At 57.6% G+C, this 25288-nt stretch overlaps 8 protein-coding genes and 4 pseudogenes across 8 annotated transcripts; 6 read left to right on the top strand and 6 right to left on the bottom strand.

Annotated features, from left to right (window-relative positions):
• Positions 1-170: 170 nt before the first annotated feature.
• Positions 171-3457, top strand: ACA1_371690 (annotated as a pseudogene).
• Positions 3458-3960: 503 nt separating this feature from the next.
• Positions 3961-5541, top strand: ACA1_371680 (BAR domain containing protein; the record flags this gene model as incomplete). Its single annotated transcript, XM_004340292.1, has 5 exons — positions 3961-4162; positions 4236-4366; positions 4451-4627; positions 4721-4840; positions 4918-5541. 5 exons carry the CDS (start codon positions 3961-3963, stop codon positions 5539-5541), a joined length of 1254 nt encoding a protein of 417 aa, XP_004340340.1.
• Positions 5542-5807: 266 nt separating this feature from the next.
• ACA1_371670 (N-acetyllactosaminide beta-1,3-N-acetylglucosaminyltransferase) lies at positions 5808-9278 on the top strand (the record flags this gene model as incomplete). Its single annotated transcript, XM_004340291.1, is given in 13 exon segments — positions 5808-6026; positions 6042-6440; positions 6499-6778; positions 6927-7303; positions 7435-7528; positions 7605-7702; positions 7769-7850; positions 7926-8044; positions 8138-8277; positions 8332-8431; positions 8541-8740; positions 8806-8956; positions 9114-9278. 13 exon segments carry the CDS (start codon positions 5808-5810, stop codon positions 9276-9278), a joined length of 2424 nt encoding a protein of 807 aa, XP_004340339.1.
• Positions 9279-9457: 179 nt separating this feature from the next.
• Positions 9458-11045, bottom strand: ACA1_371660 (3-ketodihydrosphingosine reductase; the record flags this gene model as incomplete). The annotated part of the gene is made up of 7 exons (XM_004340290.1): positions 9458-9630; positions 9718-9899; positions 9972-10133; positions 10249-10395; positions 10525-10653; positions 10773-10860; positions 10925-11045. The coding sequence occupies 7 exons, from the start codon at positions 11043-11045 to the stop codon at positions 9458-9460; spliced, it is 1002 nt and encodes a 333-aa protein (XP_004340338.1).
• Positions 11046-11154: 109 nt separating this feature from the next.
• Positions 11155-11439, bottom strand: ACA1_371650 (annotated as a pseudogene).
• A 206-nt stretch (positions 11440-11645) lies between these two features.
• ACA1_371640 (amidohydrolase superfamily protein) lies at positions 11646-14487 on the bottom strand (the record flags this gene model as incomplete). The annotated part of the gene is made up of 13 exons (XM_004340289.1): positions 11646-11824; positions 11907-12064; positions 12172-12221; positions 12262-12480; positions 12617-12768; positions 12864-12961; positions 13166-13287; positions 13379-13489; positions 13589-13711; positions 13798-13956; positions 14036-14154; positions 14232-14292; positions 14374-14487. 13 exons carry the CDS (start codon positions 14485-14487, stop codon positions 11646-11648), a joined length of 1665 nt encoding a protein of 554 aa, XP_004340337.1.
• A 170-nt stretch (positions 14488-14657) lies between these two features.
• Positions 14658-15503, bottom strand: ACA1_371630 (uncharacterized protein; the record flags this gene model as incomplete). Its single annotated transcript, XM_004340288.1, has 3 exons — positions 14658-15033; positions 15123-15338; positions 15436-15503. The coding sequence occupies 3 exons, from the start codon at positions 15501-15503 to the stop codon at positions 14658-14660; spliced, it is 660 nt and encodes a 219-aa protein (XP_004340336.1).
• Positions 15504-15851: 348 nt separating this feature from the next.
• Positions 15852-19323, top strand: ACA1_371620 (Phosphatidylinositol-3,4,5-trisphosphate 3-phosphatase; the record flags this gene model as incomplete). Its single annotated transcript, XM_004340287.1, has 8 exons — positions 15852-15957; positions 16038-16149; positions 16209-16399; positions 16543-16675; positions 16776-16852; positions 17194-17428; positions 17525-17660; positions 17908-19323. The coding sequence occupies 8 exons, from the start codon at positions 15852-15854 to the stop codon at positions 19321-19323; spliced, it is 2406 nt and encodes an 801-aa protein (XP_004340335.1).
• A 364-nt stretch (positions 19324-19687) lies between these two features.
• On the top strand, positions 19688-22087 carry ACA1_371610 (uncharacterized protein; the record flags this gene model as incomplete). The annotated part of the gene is given in 11 exon segments (XM_004340286.1): positions 19688-19874; positions 19971-20121; positions 20190-20380; positions 20639-20835; positions 20864-20913; positions 20928-21095; positions 21215-21284; positions 21404-21520; positions 21629-21719; positions 21783-21846; positions 21961-22087. 11 exon segments carry the CDS (start codon positions 19688-19690, stop codon positions 22085-22087), a joined length of 1413 nt encoding a protein of 470 aa, XP_004340334.1.
• A 93-nt stretch (positions 22088-22180) lies between these two features.
• Positions 22181-22433, bottom strand: ACA1_371600 (annotated as a pseudogene).
• Positions 22434-23382: 949 nt separating this feature from the next.
• On the top strand, positions 23383-24423 carry ACA1_371590 (CRAL/TRIO domain containing protein; the record flags this gene model as incomplete). Its single annotated transcript, XM_004340285.1, has 5 exons — positions 23383-23451; positions 23590-23801; positions 23905-24001; positions 24111-24236; positions 24298-24423. 5 exons carry the CDS (start codon positions 23383-23385, stop codon positions 24421-24423), a joined length of 630 nt encoding a protein of 209 aa, XP_004340333.1.
• Positions 24424-24581: 158 nt separating this feature from the next.
• The window catches only part of ACA1_371580, a 1120-nt pseudogene continuing 413 nt past the window's right edge, over positions 24582-25288 (bottom strand).

The following is a 25288-nucleotide window of genomic DNA, read 5'->3' as shown; positions in this document are numbered from 1 at the left end:
CCCCACATGAACGTGACGCGCGCACCAAAGCCACACAGAAAATTCCTATTTGTTGTGGACAACAGTACTTCTGGACTTCTCCATTCATCTGTGGCCACAAAATCACAGAACACAATATCTTGAGATTTGCGCAGAGGGAGCGCTGCGGATCCGAGCGTAAGCCTGCCAACATGGAAGTAGAATATCAAAAGCAGAATCTGCAGCTCCCAGATTACAGAAAGACCATTCTGCACCTCCTCCAGGAACGAGACAGAGAACAGAAGGCCCCCTACTCTGTGCTCTTTACAAGATGTACGCGTCTCTCCATTAATTTCTTGACCACGAGCACCATTCTTGCCAATTTAATAGCACCACCGCCTCCACGAAACCCGAATGGATTCGAATGGTGTTGATGATGGTGGGTGCTGCCTGCAGGCAACGCGCTGAGTTCGCACAACAGCAAGCTCAGACGAGAGGTGTGGGAGCTGAAGCAAACGGTCCAGGAGTTCAGCAAGGAGAGGGAAAAGCACAAAGAGTACGCTCTCCCCATCTGCTGTCTGGTCCTTCCAGGCCTTGTGGACGTTGACAAATGTTGATGTGTTCTTCGTTCGTGCAGTGACCGCATCGTAGACCTGGACGAGAAGGTCAAGGCACGCGAGAACGAAATCACTGCGCTACAAGAGAAGCTCAAGTACAACTACAACTACTACAACTACTCTTCTTCTTCTTCTTCACGCGATCGTGTCCGCGCCCGTGTGCTTACTCTAGGTCTTCTCCACTACGCTCTCAGGGAAAAGGAAAAGGAGTTGAACGAGAGCTACAGACAGAACGCGGAGCAGGCCAAGTCCCTCTTCGACATCATGCAGCAGAAGACTGCGGCGCTCAAGGAAATCGAACAGAAGACCGACAGGTACAATACACCCGTGGCGCCACCACTCGTCGGCTCGCCTCAACAGCAAGCTGCAAACTTGCTGCTGACATGCGAACACCTGTTGTCGGCTGTCCGCCAACAGCCACAGAGAGCTTTCCGATGCGCACGAGAGTGTGTGCAAAGAGCTGGACGACACGAAGCAGATCGCGGAACTGCTCAAGGCCGAGGTGGAGCAGCTCAAGGTACGTGTTGAGCGCTGCTCTTTGTGGATCGTGCCAGCGGCTCACTCTCTTTCTCTTTCTCTTTCTCTTTCGACGCCCAGGGGCAAAGAGACAGCTTCGAGAGCCGATTAGCGGCCAAGGAACTGGAAATCGCCGCCATGAAGAAGGATCTCGGCCAGATGAAAGCGATGGAGGAAAGGTGGGGACCCCTTCTGTTCTTTTCTTTGGTCGTTCGTTTGTTCGTTCGTTCGTTCGTTTGGTTCATTCTTTTGGTTCTTGGCGCGACCTCACACCCGGACACACGCTGGTCTCTCTCTGTTGTTCCGCACGCAGGTTTCAGCAGGAGATGACGAAGAATGCCGGGCTAATCAACAACTTGAACATGGAACAGGAGCGACTGCTCGAGATGCTGAGCAAGGTGAAGGAGACCCATTTCAAGAGGGTACCCTTCCACTCCCATCATACAACCGCACTCATTCCCCGAGACTGACTGACATCGACGGGTGTGCGCGCCATGGCTAGCGGGAGAGCCAGGGAAGTGTCCAGACGCGGGGAGGGGAGAAAGACGACTTTGCCAAGTTCCAATCGAGTACCGACTCCTCCCGATCTCCTTCCATCGAACGCCGTTTCTGTGGCATGACAGTCATGGCTCACCACCAGCGCACCGCCCTCCGTCTCTCTTTCTCCGTCGTACACAGACGTGAGTGGGTTCTTCTCGAGTATTGTGGGCAAGCTCAAGGGGGAGGAGGAGGAGGAGCCGACGGGGACGGAGGACGAGGCCCGCGAGGAGGAGGGCTTCACCAGCCTGATGTCCGACGACACGGTCCCGAAGAAGCTCGTCCGCAGGATTGTATACACGCCCCGCCCCTCGATCTTTGCCCTTCCCTTGAACTCGGTGCGGTCCCTTTCCGCCACGCAAGTGCTGACTTGGAGTTCGGTCACCCAGGACGCTGGCGGCGAGGTGAATCATATCCAACACAGCAGCCAGGGGTCGATGTTCGCTACGAGCGGCGTGGAAGGCAACATCATCATCTGGGACACCCTTTCAAGTGCGTACCGAGAGGACCCTGGCCCTGCACACATCCGCCGTGTGTGAACACGTTTGCCTGACGCTAGTGGCTTCTTGTGTGGTGTGCCGCTCGCAGTGGCTCGCTTGAAGACGCTGCGAGTAGCCAGGCGTGCGATTACGTGCGCGGATTTCACGCACAACAACGCCCTGGTGCTGGGTGCCTCGGCAGACAACAATATCTATGTGCTGAGCTACGCGCAGGACCGTATTGCGGTGCGTTGCTCTCCTTCCTCTTGATCGCGTGCATGTCGACGTGGTCTGAGCAATCATTTCGTTTCTTCTCCTCCTCCTCCTTCTTTTTGCCAAACAGAACAACTTGCTCGGGCACAAGGGTCCCGTGGTCTCTGCCCAGTTCACCTTCGACTCGCGCCAAATCATCTCCGGTTCGAGCGATCGATGCATCAAACTGTGGGACGTCGAGAAGGGCATATGTACGCGCGGCCTCGATTACATCTTGCTATGTTCTTCCTTGTGACTGACCGCTCACCCCCTTCAACCCGTGATTGTGAAACGTGCAATGTAGGCGTGCGAACAATCATGTGCGCCTCCAAGGTGATGGACGTTGCTGCCCTCGGCCGTGGCCTCCTCGGCTCAGGCCACTACGACAAGACTGTGCGCACGTACGACATGCGGACCGGTGCCTTGGTCGAGAGCGCCCAGCCGCACGAAGCCAGCTTGACTTCCGTCACGCTGAGCCCGGGTAGCCCTCCCTGCTATGCTCGCCACCTTAGCAGGCCCTTCAATGCTAACCAGAGTCATACGCCACACCAGATGGAAGCTCGATTCTGTCCAACTCGAGAGACAGCAGTCTCAAGATGCTTGACATTCGGGCCAACCTCAAACAGCTCCAATCCTACACGTACGTAGCCCCGCGAACAAGCAGCGGCACAAGAGAAGCAGTAGTATGATGGACGCCGTTCTGCGGGCTCACCCACGAGTGTGATCGATCGTTATCTCTGTGTCCTTAGATCGGAGAAGTACCGAAACAACTGCGACTGGAACAAGGCCTGCTTCTCGGGCGGAGGCAAATACGTCATCGCCGGCTCGGCCACAGGTGCCGTCAACGTGTGGGAGACTGCCTCGGGCAAGCTGGTATCAGGTACACTTGCCCGACCATCAGTGTGTCGTGCGGTACCGCGTGGTGTGTGCGTGTGCCGTGTGCGTGATGTTTTTCGGTTGCTGATGACATGTTTGTTGGCAGCCGAAATGGACGAGAAGCATCCCTACATGATCGCGTGCAGCACATGGTGCCCCTCCACGAGTCAGCTCATCACAGCCTTCCGGGGCGAGAACACCGACGTCGCCCTCTGGTCGTAGGTGCCGTGAGAGCGCGCAACGGGCAGTTTGTCGGAGACAAAACACATCTTTATTTCTTTCCCAGAATTTGGTACGGCGGTATTAGTACAAATATTCGTGGATTGTTGGGGTGGCTAGCGCGAGCATTGTTCACAAATTACGAGAAGAAGGCGGAAGGGAGATAAATCCGGGGGCGAGGGTTAATTTACGAGATTGCGAGGACAGCGGGGCTTCTGCTACGGGAGTTTAGAAGGACCACGCACGATCGACAAGCTTCGAACATCTCTTCCACACAACACAAACACCGGTACGCTACCCCGCAAGGCCTCGCACTTCGGTGGCCTCAAACTGCCTTATTAGACACCCCGTCAGCTCTGAGCTGTTGGTTTGAACGGCATTGCCCCAACAACCCTCACAGCCGGCTGAAGCGAGCCCCACGCGACTCACTCTCCTCACTACCCCCTCCACGCAACCACACCGCAGAGTGTTTCTTTCATCTCTTGTAGGGAAAGAAAAAGTAGAAGATGACGAGCAAGCCCAAGTTCGGTTTCAAGGGTCTTACGGCGGTGACCAACAGAACCACCCAGAAGGTGAAGGAGAAGGTGGGCAAGGCCGAGGAGACGGTCGATGTCGGCTTCAACCAGGAGCACGCCAAGTTCGACCTCTACTACAAGCAGCTCAAGAAGATGAGCAAGGACCTCAGCGACTACACTAAGAGCCTTCGAGGTACGTGCTTCTTTCCTATCTGCGCCCATCTTCGGATGTAAAGCCTTACACCTCATCATTTTGCCCTCTGCAGCCATTTCTGATGCTCACAGCTCCCTGGGTACGAGCACGGGCTGCTTCTACGATTCTGGCAGCGCCCTCTGGGAGTGCAACCAGCGTTACCTCCTTACCGTCGGTGACATCGACAAGGCCCGACAGGCCCTGGTACGTAATGCAGCGTTTTTCTTGAATTTAAATATCCCATTTCCTGCGTTGCTCTACATCTCACTTCGCTCGTTCAATTTTCAGGATGAGACTCTTCGCGTTGATATCGTCGCCCCCGTCGATGCCTACCTCGGCCAGTACAGGACGATGGAGAACCGAATCAACGAGAGGTCGCGCCGACGACTTGAGATGGATCGTTTCAGGGGCAAGGTGAGGAAGTTCCTCGCCCACCCTCCCGAAAAGCCGGAGAAGCTCACACAGGTTCGTGATTCTCATTCTTTCAATGCTTCTACTAGAATCTCCAGACACTTTATTTATTCTCTCACCCCCTTTTTTTTCTTCTGCCTCCTGCAGGCCGAGGCCAACTACAACATGTGGAAGGCCGCCTACGAGGAGCTGAACACCGAGCTCATCAGGGACATCCAGAGGCTGTGCGCCGACAGGAACACCTTCTTCGATCCGTGCTTCTCCACTGTACGCGGTTCACCTTCTTCGCGTTCACACGTTCACCTCGTCGGCGTATTCTTACACTGCACGTGTACGTTTGTCAGATCATCCAAGCGGCCGCTAGGTACTATCAGGAGGTGGCTGCCATCACCACCTCGCTGGTGCCCATGGTGCAGCACATCGACCCCAAGGCTGCTCACCACCACCGCGTGGTCATCCTCGATGACGAGGAGTCCTCCGCGTTGAAGACCTACGAGTCGCACAAGAAGGCCACCGGCACGAGCCGCGTCGACCACACGCCTTCCTACCAGCAACCACCCTCGTATGCCTCTGCCCCTCAGAGCGGCTACGGCGGTCAGCCCCCCGCCTACGGTGGCCAGCCCGGCTACGGCGCCCCGCAGAGCGGCTATGGCGGCCAGCCCGGCTACGGTGCCCCTCAGAGCGGCTACGGCGGCCAGCCTGGCTATGGCGCCCCTCCCCCGCAGCAGGGCTTCGCGCCTCCCCAGGGTGGTGCCCCTCCCATGCCCGGCAGGCCCGGACCCGCTCCCCCGAGGAGGCCCGGAGAGCAGGCCCGCGCTCTGTACGCGTTCAACCCGGAGGCCCCGACCGAGCTGGGCTTCCAGCCCGGCCAGGTGCTCAACATCATCAGCAAGAACGGCGACTGGTGGGAGGCCGAGCTCAACGGCAGGCGCGGTCTCATCCCGGCCAACTACGTGCAGCTGGTCTAAAGCAGAGACGCGAAAGAGAGATAGCGAGCTCGTACTTCGTCACACACACACAACTCTTATTTATTCCCTTCCACCAGCAAAACACGTAAATAACCGAACAAGTCTTCTTTGTAATTTTGTTATTATTTATTTGTTGTGCTTCAAACAAATAAATTTCTCAATTTTTATTTACATTTTGCCTTTTTTGTACGCAGAAAGCAGCACAATTCGAGCGCATCCCAGAGAGGCCACGCCCCTTCGTTCGAGTAGAGGAGGAGAGGGAGAGGATGCTCAAGCGGCCTCATGGGCGAGCCTCGCCAGCGCTGCCGCTGTTCGAGGCGCGTCGGCACAAGGGCAGCGCCTGCGGCTGGTGCTTGTCGCTCGGGTTGCGTCTGGCGCTGGTGGGTTCGCTGGTGCTGCTCATCTGCGGCTTCGTTGGGCTGGTGCTGTGGCAGGGCACCGGCGGTGGGGCAGATGGCGACGGTGGTTCAGTCGAGGTGAGCCTCGTACGCAGCGTACAGAGCTCACGAGAAGAAGAAGGGGAGCGGTTGGTGATGCCACCAACAGAGGTCAGCCCCTGGGGCAAGAAGGCGGCCAGCGAGCGAGGCGTCGACGGAGCGAAGAGGGCGGACGACTGGTTCCAGAACTGGGCGGCCAGGCAGGAGTCCGCTGGTGAAGATGATGAGCCGCAGCTCACCACCACCGGCACTCGAAAGACAGACGAGGAGGTGAAGAGGCCTTCGAGCAAGGGAGGAGGTGCGAAGAAGTCGGCCGACGCGGCTCTGCCTCGCTCGCCGTGTCCCTACTTTGCCAGCATCAACGCCACGTCGGTGGTGGTGCATTGGCAGCACCATAGCACCGAGGCCCTGTGGTGCGAGCTCAAGGCCAAGCCGACCCACGGCACCGCACGGACACAGTTGGTACGAGCGTGTGCGTGTGCGGCGATCGTGCCGTGCGCTACTGATCGCTCTCTACAAGGTCTACGAGGGCGTGGACACGCACGCAGAGTTGCGGGTCCTGAAGCCCGTGACGGAGTACCGGTTCAGCCTGCTGTGCCGCCGCAGCGAGGAGAGCAGGGAGAAGACCATGCGCGCGTGCGGGCGGAGACTGACCACGCGCGGCGCGCACAACCTGGTGGCCAACCCGTCCTTCGAGGACCGCGGCCCCCAGCACTACGTCAAGTACTTCGACCCGAACTACATGAAGATCGACCCCAACTCCTTCCCGGCCTACTGGCACTCCATGATGACCCCCATCGGTCTGCGCCGCTCTTTTTTCGCTTCGCACTGCCCATCAATCCTAACCTGTGTGTGTGTTGTGTGTGTGTGTGTTGTGTGTGTGTGTGTGTGTGTGTGTGTGTGTGTGTGTGTGTGTGTGTGTGTGGCAATCAACAGAGCTGTGTACAGACAGGGCGATGACCGGCACCTCGTCGATGTGCTTCAAGTCGCCGGACAAGGCTAACTACAAGTACGGCGCGTCGCAGTTCGTTCTCATCAATGCCACCACAGCCCAAACCACGAGGCAAGGCGGTGAAGAGAACGAAGACAGCGACCACGATGAAGAGGGAGATGAGGCGGAGCTCGGAGGGGCGACGACCAAGAGGTATCTGCTGCTCTCGGCCTGGAGTGCGGCCAAGGACGTGAGCGGCAAGCGGGACGGGGGCTACGGCATCGGCCTGCAGATCAAGTTCGCCGACGGCTCGCACTCCTACGGCCACAAGATGACGTGGCGGACCGAAGACCACCGTTGGGAAAAGGAGTGCATGGTCATCGAAACCGAAAAGGTACTCTTCCGCGGGTGCTTAGGCGTGCGCGTGTGTGCGTGTGTGCGTGTGTGCGTGTGTGCGTGTGTGCGTGTGTGCGTGTGCGTGCGCGTTGCGTTGCGCGACTCAACGATGGTGGTGTGGTGGGACAGGACGTGATGTCTGTAAATATATTTATCCTGTTTCTGGACCACGCCGGCACGGTCTGGTTCGACGACCTCTTCCTGGCCGCCACGACAATCATCGGTGCGGCCACCCGCCGCTATCTTTCTTCTGCTATTCGCTGCTCAACATGCTCACCTTTTCATGTCCTTGGGCTCAGAGCCGGGCTTTGAGGGGTGCCGGGTCGAGCGAGCCGACACCCCCGTGCGGCACGGATGCTGTCCCAACCGATACACCGTCCGCTCTGCCCTCTCCCCGGTACCGATTGTTGATTGCCTCCTCCTGGCCTACAGCCAACGAACGCTGACGTGCTCGAGCTCGCAGGACCCGAAGGGAGTGTCGATTGCGACGCAGCTCACGATCGACCGGTTGCCCTCGCTGCGCATGATGGCCCAGAACTGGGACGGTGCGACGTCACAACATCAGCCGAAGAACAGAGAAAGAGAGGCCTGGCTTGACTAACGATGTGGTCATCGTGAAGGTCCCATTTCGGCGGCGGTGTTTGTGATGGACGAGGCCGAGGTGGACGAGGTCCTCTACTTCCGGTCGACGTGGGACAAGCTCGCCGACAACATCGACTTCCATCTGGTCATCAGCGAGGTACTGCCGTCTCGAGACCTCGAGCAGGTGCCTACATGTTCGCACCTGCTCATGACTGACTTACCTCGATCGATTTCATTGCGTCGCGCGTAGAGGAACTACGCGTACAAGACGCTGGGGCTCTACCCGGTCAACACCCTGCGCAACATCGCGCTGGCCCGGTGCCGCACCGAGCACGCCCTGATCCTCGATGCCGACTTCATCCCCTCCCCCGACTCCCACAGCGTCATCATGTACGAAACACACGTGTTTTTCTTCTTACGCTCACCGCGGCCTCGCGCGCACAGGGACATGATGCCCCGGTTGGGCCGCATCAGCGAAGGCGCTCAAGAGCCGGACAGCCCCGGCGTCGTCTGGGTCGTACCCGCCTTCGAGATCGAGCCTGGGGTCCGTACCAACCGATCGCCCTTCCTCGGTCACGCCGCGCCGACACGTCGTGGCCGTGTGCGTGTGCGTGTGCGTGTGCGGTCGTGCGTGTGCGTGTTGTGCGGCGCAGGTGCCATTGCCAGACTCGAGGAAGGAGCTGGTGGAGATGTCCCGCCGGGACCTGATACGGCAGGTGCACGAGGTCAAGTGGGCCCCCGCCCACGCGCCCACCAACTACACCGCGTGGATGAACAGCTCCGAGCCCTACGAGATCACCTTCCGGCCCGAGTACGAGCCCTACATGATGGTCCCACGCGACTCCGTGCCCCTGTACGATGCCATGCCCCTCCCCCACCTTTGCCCCTCTTCTTCGACTGATCGGAGGGCGGCTGTAGGTATGATGAGCGGTTCATCGGCTACGGCTACGACAAGGTGGCGCAGGCCACGGAGCTCAACATCGCCGGCTACCGCTTCTTCGGCCTCCCCGAGGTCTTTGTGATTCACTACGACCACGGCGTGCCCAAGTGGCGAGGCAAGGGCGATGTGGTACTGCCCCCGCCGGCCTTTCTACGCGGGCTCGCATGAACACTTTCAACTGATACTCGCTGCTGGGACGACGCACACGCACCACCGCACACGCACACGCACACGCACACGCACCACCGCACACGCACACGCACAGATGAGATCGCGTGTGTTCCAGAATTTCTACTCGTTCCTGGGCGAGGTGGAGCTGGCCTACAAGACGTGGCCGCCACGACGGCACAGCCGCCAACCGGAGCGGGTGGCCGAGTACGATGCGGACACCGACGCCGACGTCATCAAGGCCGCCTTCAAGAAGAAGCAGACCCCTCCCGCTTCTTCTTGAAGAAGAACGAAACAAAAAGAAAGAAGACCTTCATCGCCCGCTCAGTGCGCACGTGCTGCGTTGTCCCCAAGCAATGGTCCTTGGCGAGCGCCCGACACGACACGACACGACAGCACGCGATGTGGGTTGAAGGCTATCTTTGTTGTCATTGCAACCAACATGGGTGGGTGGGGTGGGAGCTATGCACGTTTGTCTTTGTTGGGGGCGTGCTCGGCGTTGAAGTGGTTGCGGATGAGGCGGTTCCAGTTGAGGTGGTAGCCCACGGCCACGGCCCGCATGATCGGCATCGAGACCATCTCCAGCAGCAGACGGAACAGCGTGTCCGGCGGGTTGAAGCCACTCGACACCAGACCTGCGCGAGCGTCGTTGTGTTGTGTTGTGTGGTCAGCGGATATGAGCAGACGAAAGCTCGCCGGGCGAGTGGTGGGCCACGCGGTACCGAGCGCCTCGCCGTCAAAGTTGGCGAACATCTCGAATCGGTAGTTGATGAGGCCCGCGACGATGCCCTTGGCCACGTCGTCCGGCGGCACCACACCGCCGCTCTCGGAGATGACCTTGGCGATGGGCGGCTTGTACGTGTTCTCCTCGCGCAACATCGGCGTGTCCGTGTCCGGCGGATAACTGCGTGTGTCGTGTGCGTGAGGCGTGTGTCATGCGCGTGTGCGGTGTGTGCGTGTGCGATGTGTGACATACCAGAGCGACAGCCAGATGTTGTAGGGGAGGAGCTCCTGCGAGAGCGACTGGGCGAGTCCCTTGAGCGCCCACTTGGTGGGCGCGTAGGCCGCGTAGCCAAAGGTCGCCGACAGCCCCGCCATCGAACTGATGAAGATGATCCTGCCGGCCCTCCTCTCCTTCCTTCGCACCGTCCCCACCGCCATCATCAGCCCATGCCCGCGTGTGCGGTGTCGTGTGTCGTGTGTGTCATGTGTGTCGTGTGTGTCGTGTCGTGTCGTGTCTTTGATGGGCGTACATATGAGGCAGGACGGCCTTGACGCAGGAGACGGTGCCGAGGTAGTTGATGTCCATGAGCTGGCGGAAGGTGGCCACGTCAATCTCGTCGAAGTGGGTGGGCCGCGTCGCTCCCGCGCTCGTGATCAGCACGTCCACCGGACCGAACCTTCACAAGCCACGCACCACGCACCACTCGCAACATCAGCAAGCGCGCGTGCGGTGCATGCGGTGTGCGTGTGCGGTGTGCGATAGTGCGTGTGCGATGCGTGCGGTGGAAAGAAGAAGGGAAGCGCACTGTTCGATGTGGCGGGCGATCTCGCGCTGAACTTGGGCGTCGTCGGCGACGTCGACGGAGAGGACCTCCACGAACTGCTTCTGCGCGTCCTGGCGCTCGGCCCTGATCTCCTCTGCCGCCGCCTCCAGCCTGGCCCAGCCCAAAGCACATTAAATAATTAATAACTATTATGTTTATTTAGGGTTGATTTAAATTATTTATGATTTATAAATAATTTAAATCATAAATAAATGAAGGGTGAGACGCACGTTGAACGGGTGCGGGCGAGGATGGTGATGTTGGCGCCGAGGCGGGCCAGGCGAATGGCGGTGGCCTTGCCGATGCCGCTGCTGCCGCCTGATGGAGCATTAATGTTTCATCATCGAAAAGAGTTGATTTCAATTTGGCAGTTTGGCGGCACCAGTGATGAGGACGTGCTTGCCAGCCGGAGCGTAGCGTGCGGGTGCGGTCGCGTAGTGCAGCGCCACCATAAGGACGACCACCACAACGGCCACCACGAGAGCGAGAGCCCACCACTCCATCACAGTTGCTTTGTTGAAAATCAATCTATCAAATCAAAAGAAAACAGCAAACTTTTATTAACAGTTCTGGCCCGCGTGTGGGTGAGAGGCCCTGGCCACGGTGCAGACATCAGAGAGTGGGGACGAAGAGGGTGACTGCAGCGCACTTGGCGCTGCATACCCCGAGAGCAGCGTTGCAGGCCAGGATCGCAGCCGGTACGCCTGCGCCTGCGGTCACAGTGCCGAAGGTGAAGCCGGCGGCCGAGTAGCACGAGACGGCCAGCGCGCAGCAGCCAGCCTGGCAGACGCCGTAGAGCCCGGGTCCAGCCGAAGCCTGGCGAACCGAGGCGGACAACAGCAAAAGAACGACCAGGGCGACGATGGAGATCAGGCCTGCGTTGTTGTGGTTCCTCATGTATGTGTTGGCTACTACTTGGTACTTCTTATGGGTCGGTTTGGTTCTGGTTGAGAGTAAGAGTCTTGGGTTGGTTCTGTTCTGTTCTTCTTCTTCTGTGCGGTTTGTTACACACTAGTTGCCAACAAAACCGAACCTTTGGGTTGGCCAACTGGCTGTCCTGGACAGCCAACCACAATAAATGTCGACCGTGCTGTGACTGGTGGTTAAGACGAAGAAGCGGCGTAGACCAGCGCTCCGTCTACAAAGGTGTGGGTGACCTTGGCTGTGTGGATGTCGTGCGTCGGGATCTCGAACAGGTTCTTGTCCAGCACGATGATGTCGGCCGCCTTGCCCACCTCGATGCTGCCCGTCTCCTTGTCCAGAAAGCCGGCGTAGGCCGAGCCTTTGTGTGTCATGCCCCAGTCAGCCAACCCGAGTGCGCACACGGCACACAAACACACGACACACACACAGCACACACGTACCGAGGGTGTAGGCACGCAGGGCCTGCTCGAGGGTGATGCGCTGATGCGGATTGAGCGGGTCCTTGGCCTCCTCGCTGTCCGGCTTGGTGCCCAGAGGCAGGTGGGTGATGGCCACCTCGATGCCGTCGAGCGGATTCAGCGAAGACACGAACCAATCGCTTGGATCATGCACCCAAGACTCGCGAGTCAGCCACTGAGCTTAGTGAACACGCACACACCGCACACACCGCACACACCGCACACACCGCACACGGGCATAGAGTACCTTCCAAAACAGACGTGCGCGCCGGTGTCGAGAACCTCACGTATGGGGTACTGCCAGGCGCTCCTTTCCTGGAGGTGCTGCATAGGCCACGATCATCCACGTGTCCTTGAACGACCAGTAGGGCTGGAAGTTGGCGATGACGTCGAGCGCCTTGAATCGCGGGACGTCGACCGGTCGCACGACCTGCAGATGGGCCACCTGATGCCGCAGGTCGCAGCCCTCCCACTCGCCCCGCGCCTCGCGCTCCTTCTTGATCTGTTCGAACGCGTCCAACACGTCCGAGAGCGCATTGTCGCCGATCGAATGGCACTAGAGCGGCCGCCAAGAAAGCAAAATTAATTATTTAAAATAAAACAGAAACAAATTGAGGCCTGAAATATTAATAAAACATTAATAATACGTGAAATGTATTAGAGAAAATATATAATGTAAGTGGTGTGGGTACGTGAATCTGGAATCCGGCGTTGTCGGCGGCAGCGGTCACCATGTGGAGGTAGTCCCTGGGAAAATTGGTGATGCCTCGATGGTCGGCCTCGTGGCTCTTGTGAGCCTCGCCCGACTTCACGTGGCAGCTGCAGTACGGTTCATGAAGGTAGGCTAAAATCAAACAAAACAAACACAAAACAAACAAAACGGCATACGAAGAGGTTGGTGAGTTCGTAAGCAAAACCGCCGATAGCTTTTGGGCTTACCGGTTTTGGTTTCCATCACGCCATCGAGCATGAGCTTGATGGTGTTCACGCGCACGAGCTTGTTGTCGGTCTTTTCGATCAGCTTGGCGTAGTCGCTCCTGGAGAAGGCACGCACTAAAGTCTGTCAGAAGAACGCCACACGACGTGCATCACAAATGAGAAAAGGTGGTGGTGATGCCTGTGCGCTTTCATCTGCAGCATCTGGTCCTCCACTTGCTTTTGCACGTTCGCGCCATCATCTGGATGAGACACACAAGAGTCAGCCAACTCGAGGCGACTTGCGTGGGTGCACTTTTGGTCACGACGTGCCCTCGGCGTGGTGGAAGTCCCACCACAGGCACACGGAGCACTTGAGCGGGAACCGCTTCGGATCTCGAATCGCTTCCTCGTAGGCGTGAATGTTGGGTCCTCGAATCAACGCGTCCTACAAACACGACGGCGGGAGGTCAGGAAAGAAGAAAAGCGGAAGGAGAAAAGAAAGAAACAAACGATGTTGGTCGCAAGGAGAGGGGAACCTGGAACGCAGTAATGCCGAGGCTGGCCATGCGCTTCATGCCGAGCTCCAGCGCCTCGACTCGGGCCGCCATGGGGAGCGGCGGAATGTGCTTTTGAAACAGATCTCCGGCCTATAGCGCGATTGATTCATCACAAGGTGAGTCAGTGACTGGTATAGGGCGAGAGAGAGAGAGAGAGAGAGAGAGAGAACAAAGGCGAAAAGGCATCACCTGCTCCTGGAAAGAGCCGATCGGCAGTCCGGTGTGTGGATCCTTGTCGATCCGACCGTGGGGCGGATCTGGGAAGTCCTTGTGGTACACATCGATCGCTTGCATCGCTGCAGTGTTGGCCCACTGCGTGGCGTGCGTGGCATGGCGTGTGTGATGAGATAGCACGCGATGGTGGCAACACGAGCGGGGTGGTGGTGGCGGTGGCTTACCACGGCGTGTCCGTCGACGCGTCTGAACACGGCTGGTCGGTCGGCCATCACCCGATCGAGCACGCTGGCCAGGGAGAGCCCGTCGGGGAACCACGACATGTCCCACCCGCCGCCCACAATCCACTCCATCTCCGGGTGGTCCGCAGCGTACTCCTCAACCTGGAAGAACCGGCGAGGGTGAATACGCCCGTCCGTTGCGCCCCAGATGAGAGATGTAGTGGGAGATGTGAGAGCGAACCAAAGCAAGCGCCGGTTCGAGCCCGCCGCAGCGAGCCATGTCACAGCTCTGTTCGATGATCATTCCGCTGAGCGGGTGGACGTGAGCGTCCTGGAAGCCGGGCAGAATGAGGCCGCCCTCTGTCGTTGATGTTGCCGCAGCACGCTCAGTCAGTACGGCACTTCACGGGCACGAGCAAGGAGCACTCAAGCTTTACCTGGCAAAGAGGACACGTCGATGACCTTGGCGTCGGCGGTGAGATACTCTCGCGATCCCTCCTGCACGCACGAGTGGCCATCAACGGATGATCAAGCTGCAAGATTGAAGGCTTGGTGGGGGGGGGGTGCCTTTGAGCCGACGAAGGCAATGCGCCCTTCGAGGACCACCACAGCCTCAGCCCAGGGTGCGCTGGGGTTCATGGTGTAGATGGACCCCCACAGCACCAGGGGCGACGGCACCTGCTCTGCTTCCATCTTCGAATCAAAACTCTAAATGAAAACAGGAAGAAAGGAAACGTGCACGAGTGCTCGCGCACCAGCAGGCAGCTGCACTCCGCGGTACATGCGAGTGGGTCGATGAAATTTGCCGATGATGTGGTTTTGAACAATAATTAACTGAGATGAGAACGCAAGGAGTACAGGGCCTAGTGGTGCTCATCGTGAGCATGCTCCTCATACTCATTGGGGAAGCTGGGCGTCTGACCCTTGGCATAACGGTTGAGCAGCTCCTTGAAGGCGGTCTTCTCCCTGTCGCTGAAGCTGAACTCCTTGGCGAGCGATTCGAAGGTCTGGGTGTGCTCAGCACTCACGGTCTTGGCCTTGTGGGCGCTCTCCAGCAATCTGGCAGCACGGGCCTCAAACGAGGTGGCGGGCTCCTCCTCGGTCTCCTTGAGGATGGGGAGCTCCTCGAAGGTGTGCTCAGGAGGGGGCGAGGGGAGGATCCATTCGAGGGTGAGGTAGCCCTTCGAGATGTCGTGCTCCTTGCGGAACTTGGCAGCCTGCTCGGCAGGGATGTTCAACCTGAAGGCGATCGATTAATACAGGGGGGGGGCAAATTCCGGTGACGCTGAAAATCGTCCGATTTGTTGGGGGATCGTTGAGCGACGTACTCCTGCTGAAGCCTCTCGACCTTGAGCTTCCACACGTAGTCCATGTCGTTCCAGTTGGCGGGGTTCTCCCAGTAGCCGGAAGCGGGATTGAAGAGATCCTCAACATCAACAACATTGATGTCGAGGGCCTCCTCGAAAGAGCCTCCCTGCTTGGAGCGGTACACCGAGGCGTCGGGCTGAGCCGAAGCGTGAGCGTGGGCAGGGGCAGCGAGGGATCTGAGGCAGAAAATGGGTCAATTGTTGATAAGGGGCGTAATTGAGCGACAAGCGGACGATGAAAAGAATGCGGAGGTAGAGGCCGAGGGATTAATACCTCGCGGACGAGATGGCTCGGGAAGAGAACGAACCCCTCAGGGTGGAGGAAGTGATGCAGCGCCTCATTATATCTCTGTTTGATTCGGTTCCTTCTTTTTGATCTTCGCTCCTTTGCCGGTGTCTGCGCAGGCTGACGCAAAACTCACCAAACCCAATGCCAATTGTTGATTGGCTGGTCGTGAAGATGGCGGTGAAGCTTCGAGAAAACTCGCATCTCGATCGCGACCAACCATTATTCAATAAACCAGATAATCAAAGCTTTTTGCTCAGTGGCTCTTTATTGCGGAAATGCAAGACCACTTTTGGTTGAGTTAGCGAGCACCAACACACTTTCAATTATTCCTTGTTCGCTCTAATTTTGCAATTAATTTGTTGGCTAGCGTCTGCCAATTTTTCTTGCAGAAGGAGGAGACGATGAATCTCAAAAAGAAGGTCCGGGTCGCGGTCTCCAAAGATCGCATCCGATTCAATGACAAAAAGCACAATCTCGACTTGTCCTACATCACCAACAACCTCATTGGTACCCCCCCCCAATACTCGCTTGCGATTCTGCAGCCATTTATTAGTTTTAATATTTATATATTTTTTCTTTTTCGAAAGCGATGGCCTTTCCGGCTACGGGGATCGAGGCCACCTACCGAAACGACATCGACGAAGTGTCTCGCATGTTGCACACTTACCACAAAAACAACTACATGATCTGGAACCTCAGGTTGGTTCATCTTCCCTCCTTCTTCTCCCCTCTTCGTTGGTCTCCCGCTTACTGGGCAGAATACCGCGCACGCTACGCAGTGGCCGGTTGTACGACTACTCCAAGTTCAACCACCAAGTGCTCAACTTTGGGTTTCCCGACCACCACTCGCCACCGCTCGACCTTCTCTTTCAAATCATCGTCTCCATGGACAACTGGCTCAGCGCCTCCCCCGAGCACGTTGCCGTCATCCACTGCGTCGGCGGCAAGGGTGCGTTTTGGCTCCACTCATCACCAAGGTTGGCTCTGAGTCTCATGCCACAGGTTCTGTCGTGATGTGATGCCGTGGGTCGTGCGTGTGCGTTCCGGCGGTGCGTGCTCCTTGGCGCCTTTCCCTTTCTCTCTCTCGGGCAGGTCGCACGGGCACGGTGATCAGTTGCTACCTCATCTTCACGGGCTACTTTGCCGATCCGCAAGAAGCCCTGCTCCATTTTGCCTACATGCGTTCCATGAAGGAACGCGGCGTCACGCAGACCTCACAGAAACGGTTCGTCTAACGCCAGGCAGCTGCCCCCTCCCTCCTGCCTCGCAGAGCGAGCTCTAGCAAGCACTTCTAAAACTGACGTTATGGCCTGCGCGATCCTCAGTTATGTTACCTATTTCCAGAACATTTTGCGCAACACCGTGCGACCGCATCCCAAGGTGCTTCGAATCCGGCGAGTTGGTACGCTTGCGCCGGCGCCGGCGCGCCACTGCCTTCTCATTACATCATGCAACTACTCACGCTAATTCGCGTCGTTGCCTTGCCCGTGTGTACGTACACACGTGCAGTGATGACCGCAGTGCCGTGTTGGACGAAGCAAGGTTGCCGCCCCTATGTCAATATCTACCACACGCGGTCAATGCCGCGACAGCTCGTACACACGACACGCTACGGCACGCAGACAAAGTACAGCCCCAGTTCTTCACAGATTGCGTACCCGTGCTTCCCTCTGTTCCATTCTAATTCGCAACACATGCGCGCACACGCACACACTGTGCACAGGTTTTACAATGCTGCGGAAGAGTCGTCGTCGATCATCTGGGACGTGGATTGCATGGTAAAGGGCGACGTGCTGATCAAGTTCTACCACCTCAAGGAGAACAAGGAAAAGGTGCTCGACAAGACGAAGGAGGGGTCGAAGAAGAAGTTCGAGCAGAGTATGTTTCGATTCTCCTTCCACACGGCCTTTGTCGAGCTGGAACAGGGCGGGCTCATACTCAAGAAGGGCGACCTCGACATCTACCACAAGCCCAAGCGGTACTCTCCTTCTTGGCCAAACTTTTCCGCTTCTTTCCTTCTCTTCTCGTTGCGCCTTACCACTCGCTCACTCGCCTCAATACTAATATTGTTCAGATTCCGGGACTCGATTGAGCGCGACGAGTTTGGGGTGATCGTCATCATGGAGGAGGTGGAGGAGCACATGGCCCAGCTTTACGGCGAGGAGGATGCGGCGATCACCGCCACTTACGAACAATTTTTCCAGAAGATCGTACGTACCCGTCCACACGCCTTCAATTTGTGCTACCTTTTGTCTTGTTTTATATTTCTATATTTTTTTAAATTTCTACATATTCTTATTACCGGACCACGCCTGCTACAGCAGATGCGCAGTGGTTTTTCTTTGTATAGTGTTACAATAAGTGTAGTACAGTATTACTTGCGATACAACTTGTCCAGACGAGGTCTACATGTTGATCTAGAATTATAAAAACCTCAATCTTTGTATATTCAACCAGACCTCGGAACGCATACGCTCGAGACACGAGAGCCTCCTTGTGGTGAACGACGAGGACCAAGAAGAGAGCAACGCGGACACGGACGCGGAGACCGACGAGGAGCTGGAGGAGGACAATGACAGTGACGGCGACGATGACGAAAGCAGCAGCTGCGGACAGGGCGATCTCGAACGCAGCACCTCGTCGGACGCGGTGCCGGAATCGGTGCCGAAGACGGGCGGCTCGGAGGTCGTGCGACAGCGCGAAAAGGAGAAAGAGAAAGAGAAAAAGAAGAACGAAGCGGCATCGTCAAAGAGCGAAGTCGAAGCGACCGGGACGGAAGCGAAAGAGAGAAAGAAGAGCGAAGGTGATGAGGGGAGCACAGAGAAAGGCGACGGCAGCGCGGAGGAGAAGGCCAAAGGGGCGGTGGAAGAGAAGGAAGAGAAGGGCGCCCCGAGTACGCGGCCGCCGGAGAAGGCGCTCAAGAAGAAGGGCTCGATGCGGGCCATCAGGAAGAAGCTGAGCAAGCTCAAGAAGGCGAGCGACGGCAGTGGAAGCTCCATCCGCCGCCGCAAGAAGGACACCAAGCCGACGCCGAGCGACGACGAACAGGAGGCGAGCGACAAGAGTGAAATTAAGACGGGAGACGTGAGAGCGAAGTCGGAAAGAACGCCGAGCGACAAGGACGCGAACGGGGCGAACGGAGAGACCCAAGGCGGTCGCGTGTCGTCAGCGCTGGCGTCGTCGTTGTCGGCGGATTTGTCGGCGAGTGGCAAGAAGCACCGACGTCCGGTCACAGTCTACGCCAAGGCTCGACATTCGGAGGATTCCAGCAACGGCAACACGGGCGTCAACATCGGGCGACGGGACGGCACCACGGATCAACAGCTAAGCGGCACCACACTACCCAAGGGGTCCGAGGGCGCGCTCGGAGATGCGAAAGGCCTCAAGCCTGAAGCCGTTGGCTCTGCCGGCGCCGGCGCCGCCGCTGACAACGACAACGACGATGAGGATGCGGAAGCGATGGCCAAGGCCGCAGCCAAATCGCGTTTGCGCTCAACGTCGCTCAAGGACGTGCTCGCGGGTGGTAAATCCGAGCGCAGGCCCGCCGGCGCCACTCACCTCCTCCTCGGCAGCGCCCGCGGGTCGACCCCCCAGAAGCCTCTCCCGCCGACGCCCGCCGCCTTGGGCGTGGTGGTCACCGCGGAGGAGAACGGCGGCAAGACCGATGTCGACGTCGAGGGCGCCGTCACCGATGATCGTCCGCCGTCGCCGTTGCCGTCACCGCCTTCTTCGCCCATCTTCTCGCCGGGTTCGCGCTCGCCCATGTGGGGCGCGGACGGCGGCGCTGCTCGTCGGTCCGCTGGCGCCTCGCTCTCCTCGCACCGCTGCTCCGTGGCCACGCCCTCCTCGCTGGGCCGGCCACACGAAGGCTAAGACGTCTGATGATGGTAACGACTTCACCTTGATCAGTCCCCCTTCAGTGACGTTGTCTTCTACTAACCACACAACATATCAACAGTTCTCCACGCACACAGAGTTGTACGGATAGGAGGAGGACGAAAGGGCAAGACGGACGAAGAAGATGAGACGACAAGACGATCGAGGGGAGATAGTGCATCTTCCCTCACACGAGAGGAGCGCTACACGCTTGATGGGGGGAAATAACTGGCCACCCTCTGGGACAACAGCAAGAGACGGTTTTTTCTTTTACACGATTGGATTGAACTGGCCCATTTCATTGATAGAAGAGAGATTGAGAGCCCTTTAAATTACAAGAAGAACTCCTCCACGGCACAACATGTTCTCGAAACGGAGGGCGACCAAGTCCAAGAAGAAAGGCACCAAAGATGAAAAAGCGAAGGGGCTGCCCCCCTCGGCACTTCCTGCCGCCGGCGCCCGCAAGGCATCGTTCGGTCTGGAAGAGAAGCTGCTGCACCTATGGCGCACCCCCATCACACAGCTCCCCGTCTACAAGGACATACCACGTACTGCAACCAGCCCCATCTTCTGCAATGGCCCCGATCAAGATTACTGAATCTCACGATCTGATCCGTGGTGGCTTGGGGGCGCTCGTCGTGCAGGACTCATACGGCGGATAGAAGTGGTCGTGAACGAGCCCGAGGTCGTGGGGTCGCCCAGACAGAGCACCGCGCCACAAGAGACGGAGGTGCGCACGGAAGTGTTCGAGGTGTGGCTCAACACCAACCTGCCAGAAGATGACGACCGGTTCAGGTACCGTCACTCGATTGCCGCTTATAACGGCGCAGCGTGCGTGTGCTCAGTTGTGGCTTCGCGATCAGAGCTCGAGCGTGGAGCGAGCAGTGGCGGACAGGGACGCTCTCGATCGCACTGGAGGACAGGCCAACGCGCACGTCGCACATACCCTTCGTCGACGTGCGCGAGGACGGTCGCCTCCTGTACTCTGTGCCCATCTCGCAGGTGTTCACCGTGTCCGACTCGACGCGCTACTTTGTCATCCAGTCGTTGACCGGTACGCCCTGCTCCGGCGCTCAGCGGGTGCACCCGCTCACCACACACACATCCACACCACCGCACACCGCACACCGCACACCGCACACCGCACACCGCACACCGCACACCGCACACCGCACACCGCACACCGCACACCGCACACCGCACACCGCACACCGCACACCGCACACCGCACACCGCACACCGCACACCGCACACCGCACACCGCACACCGCACACCGCACACCAAACTAACGTTGGTGGGCGTTGTGTTTAGGTGGCACGGAGGGGTATGCGGGCGTTGCGTTCAACATGAGGACGGACAGCACCGCCTTTCTGTCGGCCCTGGAAGAGTACGGGCGAAAGAGGGAAGAGCTCCAGCAATCGCTCGGCACCATCACCGCGCCGCCGTCGGTGGACAAGGCCACGCTGCGCTTCCTCAACAACGTCGGCGTATCGCAGCGCGACCTGCGCGTGCGTCCTCCTCTCCACCACCACCTAGTCTCTCAACTATTCGGCCATTGAGGCACTCACCACTCGTCTGCGGCGGCGGTGATAACAATTAGGACCCGGGCCAACATTCTGTTCCAATCGACCGAGCACTTCCTCAAGGACGCTGAGAAGAAGGCGCCGGAGGAGATGGAACTGAGCCAGCTCGAGGTCATACAGCAAGTCATCGTCAAGGTCGCTCAGCACATGGAGGACAAGGCAAAGCTGAAGCAGATCCAGGAAGGGTGCGCGCGCAACTCCTTTGCGTGCAACACACACACACACACACACACACACACACACACACACACACACACACACACACACAAGATAGCGCCTCATGGCTGTGGTTGGGTGGTGCCAGGTTGGAGGAGATGGTCAGAGCCAACTATACGGGAGACATGGAGTTGTCGATGAGCTCCCTCTTTGCAGAGGTTCGATATCGAGCCCGAACCGCGTTCATTCTCCTCGTGGCCTGCCATGTGCTGTTTTCCTTTCGATCAGCCATATGGGCTGAGGCTCAGACCTCCTTCTCTTCCTCTTTCACGCGCAGTCTATTGGTCAGGACTCGAAAACGGCGCGGGTGTTCAAGATGATCAACCAGAGTGTGATCTTCATCCCCATCATTATTCTGAAGACTGAGATCACCAAGTCGCATGTCATGACCAAGGTACCATCCATCGCGCACTTCACTCAGCTGAATGCTGCATTTTATCAGTCAGGCCACGATCGTAACATGCTGCTGGCCGTCCCGCACGTCTCTTCTCGTGACGCGCAGGACGACACGAGCCCAGACGGCTGGAAGATACGGATCGTCATCGAGCCGGACACGGTCACCATCACACATAGTAGGCGAGAGCTGCCGCTCGGTACGTACCACCCTACCACCACTTCCCTCATGTCTGCGCCTTCACTCACTCACTCACTCACAGTTTCGGTCAAGCCCGATGAAAAGCAGTTCTGGTTCAAGTGGGAACTCGTCATGGTATTCGACAGGTATGCGGTCCGGCTTGCCTGATGTGCGCACGCGCATTGACCGCCATCAACACGTCTGGCTGAGAGGCCTCAACCTTGGTCTGACTCTCTCTTGCTCGGTGTGCATGGCCGCAGGAAAATGAACGATATGCTCAGCTCCTCGTTGAAGATCACGGAGCTCCACTTTGACGAGGGACTCAACCCGGCGCTGAGAGAGACGCTGCGCACGATCCTCAACAACGGCAACATGGTCATCGAGTAGGGAGGAGGCCTCTCAAGAGACGGCACGCCATCGACACCTCTTCTTTCACGCCACGCCACGCCGCAAATAGTTTGTGGCATCTTCATTTCCACATCACAGCTGGTGAGTCCCTTTTGCCATTTTACCAATCTCTTCGAGCGCCTTGCGGTAATCGTACTCCTCCTTCCAGCCTTCTTGAAGAGCAAGGAGTACCTGCGCACCGGGGAGCTGGTGTGGCCGCTGGACGAGGCCAAGCAGAGGGACGGGAAGCACTTCCATGCGTGCCTGTGCGAAAACAACAACAAGAGGGGCACCTGTCGATGTAGAAGGCGCCCTGGTCGTCAGTCTTCCACTCGCCAGAGAACATGGCGGCCAGGAAGGAGCCCGGCTCGCGGGAGCGTAGGGTGTCGAGCGAGGTCACGAAGAGCTGGCCGCCCACGTTGAGAAGCACGCGCGACTCGCTTCGTCAAGGTGAATGCTTGTCCTCTGGTCTTGCTCCAGTCTGTCCAGTTGGTTGGTAAACAATACTGTCCAGGACAGCTGTCCAGGATAGCAGCACATGGCCATGTGTATAGGATCACCTGCGTTGCAGTGCTGTGGTTGATGATCATCAACCACCACCGACTCAGGGCCAACAGCTTTGGCGCAACTCAGGATCTCACATTAAAAGCCCCGAGGTAATTTCCTCTTGTCGGGAGTGGGCCGAAAATTCCATACCAATGGTTGGAAAATCGGCCCTTTCCTCGAACACACGACACACAAGTCGCCGAACGACTACGACACGTCCACACAAAGAGAGCCACGGCCAGAACGGCACAGAATCGATTTTTTCACACAAAACGAACTGCACACACCACAGCCAAACGGCGCAGGCGCGACCTCAACGACAGTTTAGTTTGAAATCGGACAAAGGAGACAAGAAGAGAAGAGGAAGGGACAACAACCACCAAAGAAGAACAAACAAAGAAGAATGCAAGCGTACCAAGAAGATCAGGCGGTGGAGGTGACGACAACGACCAGCACGACTACACCTCGTGAGGTCGAGAAGACTGGGTATGCCGTCACAACTCCTCAGGAAGAAGAGGTACTGCCCTCTGGCTCTGAACATTTACAAGATTTAACTTAATAAATAACAAATCCCCAACATTAAAAAACAATAAGTACTGTGTTTGCTATTTATTGATTAAATCAAAATAAAAAATAGAGGCGCTTTGCGATTAATTGCGGTTTTGCTCTGTCTTCTCTCTCGTCAGGCGGTGGTGACGCTAAGGGCGGCATTTCCGGACAGCGAGTTCGTCAAGAACTTGAACGACACCATGCTCCTGCGCTACGTGCGGGCGCGATCCACACTCGACGAATCCATCGCCATCCTCAAGACCACCATCGTACTACACCCTCACCCTCCCCCATCCCGTGTGTATGGTAACAATTCAAATATTATTTATCATTTATCATTTATTATTTAATGTTTTATTCAATTTAATTTATGAATAATGAATAAATGTAATTAAAACTTATTTCAGGAATGGCGAGCTGAGAACAAGCCGGAGGAGATGCGGCTGCAGAAGGCCAGCTTCGAGTCGGTGCTCAAGTCGGGCCTGGTCTACTGGCACAAGCACGACAAGCAGGGCCGGCCGTGCGTCGTGGTCTTCCCGCGCCAACACTTCCCCGGCAAGACCACCCTCGAGTGCACCTACCAGGCCTGCGTCTACTTCCTCGAAAGCGCCCGAAACAAGTACGCGCACCTGTTCGTCAACGTTGTCATTGTTGTCGTCTACTTGATGGTTGGTGCTCACATGAAGTATGTCTCTGTGCTCTTGTCTATATAAAACCAACAGGGTGATAAACGAGGGAGGACCTTCGCAATACGTGCTCATCTACGACATGAAGGACTTCTCGTTCACCAAGAACATGGACGTGGAGGCCATCCGAAAGGTTCGGTTTAGCACCACTTTTAAACTTCATCATATTTTGTTAATAATATTTATAATATACTATTTTATTGTTTAAAAAAATAGAAATAAGCTCACGCGGCGATCAACAGCTTTCGAAGCTGCAGGACGTGTACCCCGAACTGCTCGGTGCCGCGTACCTCATCAACACGCCGTGGCTCGTCAGCACCCTGATGAAGCTCCTCTACGCCGTGATGACCAAACAGACCATGGCCAAGGTACGCACACGCACCGCGCCGCACACGCACACCACCGCACACGCTAACTTGGGACACTTAGGTCAAGCTGCTGTCGGGCAACGGCAAGGAGGAGCTGAGGGAGTACTTTGACGAGGACTGCCTGCTGCCGGAGCACGGCGGCACGTCCGACTATGTGTACCAGTACGACCCCAGCAGCGACGCCTAAAGAAGAAGAAGAAGAAGAAGTAAAAGAAGATGAAAGCAAGAGGTGGCCATGGATCAACTCGACAATACCCGCAGGTCGAGCCCGTGTCTAGACAAATGCATGAAACCTTTAATTACTCTGTGAGCTGACTATGTTCAGAGGAGGAGAGAGGGTGGTGGCTAGTGGTGGTGGCTCGGTTTGACGTATTCGAGGCACACGTCGTTGCCGAATTGCTGTACCCGCTCCAGCTGCCAGGATCGCACCGTGGCGATCGTGTCCGCGTTGAAGCCCTTCTCCTGCGCCCACGGCAGCCCGCCTGGTGTGTCGCTGGCGTGTTAGCCACCATTCGTACGACACGACACGACACACAGTCAAGGTGGGAGTGATACCAGAGCCAAGGAAGCGAGCTCCGTAGTAGAGGACCACCTTGTCGGCCCGGTCCTCGGCGAGGAATCGGCTCTGGAGCTTGCCGCCGCCCTCGATCAACACCTGGAGAATGCCCCTCTGGGCCAGCGCGGTGAGCACCGCGTCGAGGTCCAGGCCCTGGCCGACCACCTTTTCGCCCACCCGGACCACCTCGACGCCCCGGTCGCGCCACAGCTGGGCCACGTCGGCCTTGACGCGTTCGGAGGTGAAGATGAGCGTCGAGCCCAGGGAGACGTCGAGCAGCGGGCCGTCGACGATCTTGCCGGTCGAGTCGAGCGCGACCCGCAGCGGCGTCACGGTCTCGGCGCCGGCCACGCCTCGCACGTTGAGCCGCGGCCTGTCCTTCAGCGCCGTGTTCGATCCCACGATGATCGCTTGCGACCCGGCGCGAAGCCTTTGAATTCAAACCAGGTGATTAGTGTCTGTGCGGTGTGCGTGTGCGTGTGCGGTGTCTAGTAGT

Source organism: Acanthamoeba castellanii, assembly GCF_000313135.1.
Source record: "Acanthamoeba castellanii str. Neff unplaced genomic scaffold scf7180000084664, whole genome shotgun sequence".
Taxonomy (NCBI): Eukaryota; Discosea; order Longamoebia; family Acanthamoebidae; genus Acanthamoeba; species Acanthamoeba castellanii.
This window is presented reverse-complemented; position numbering and strand designations above follow the sequence as displayed.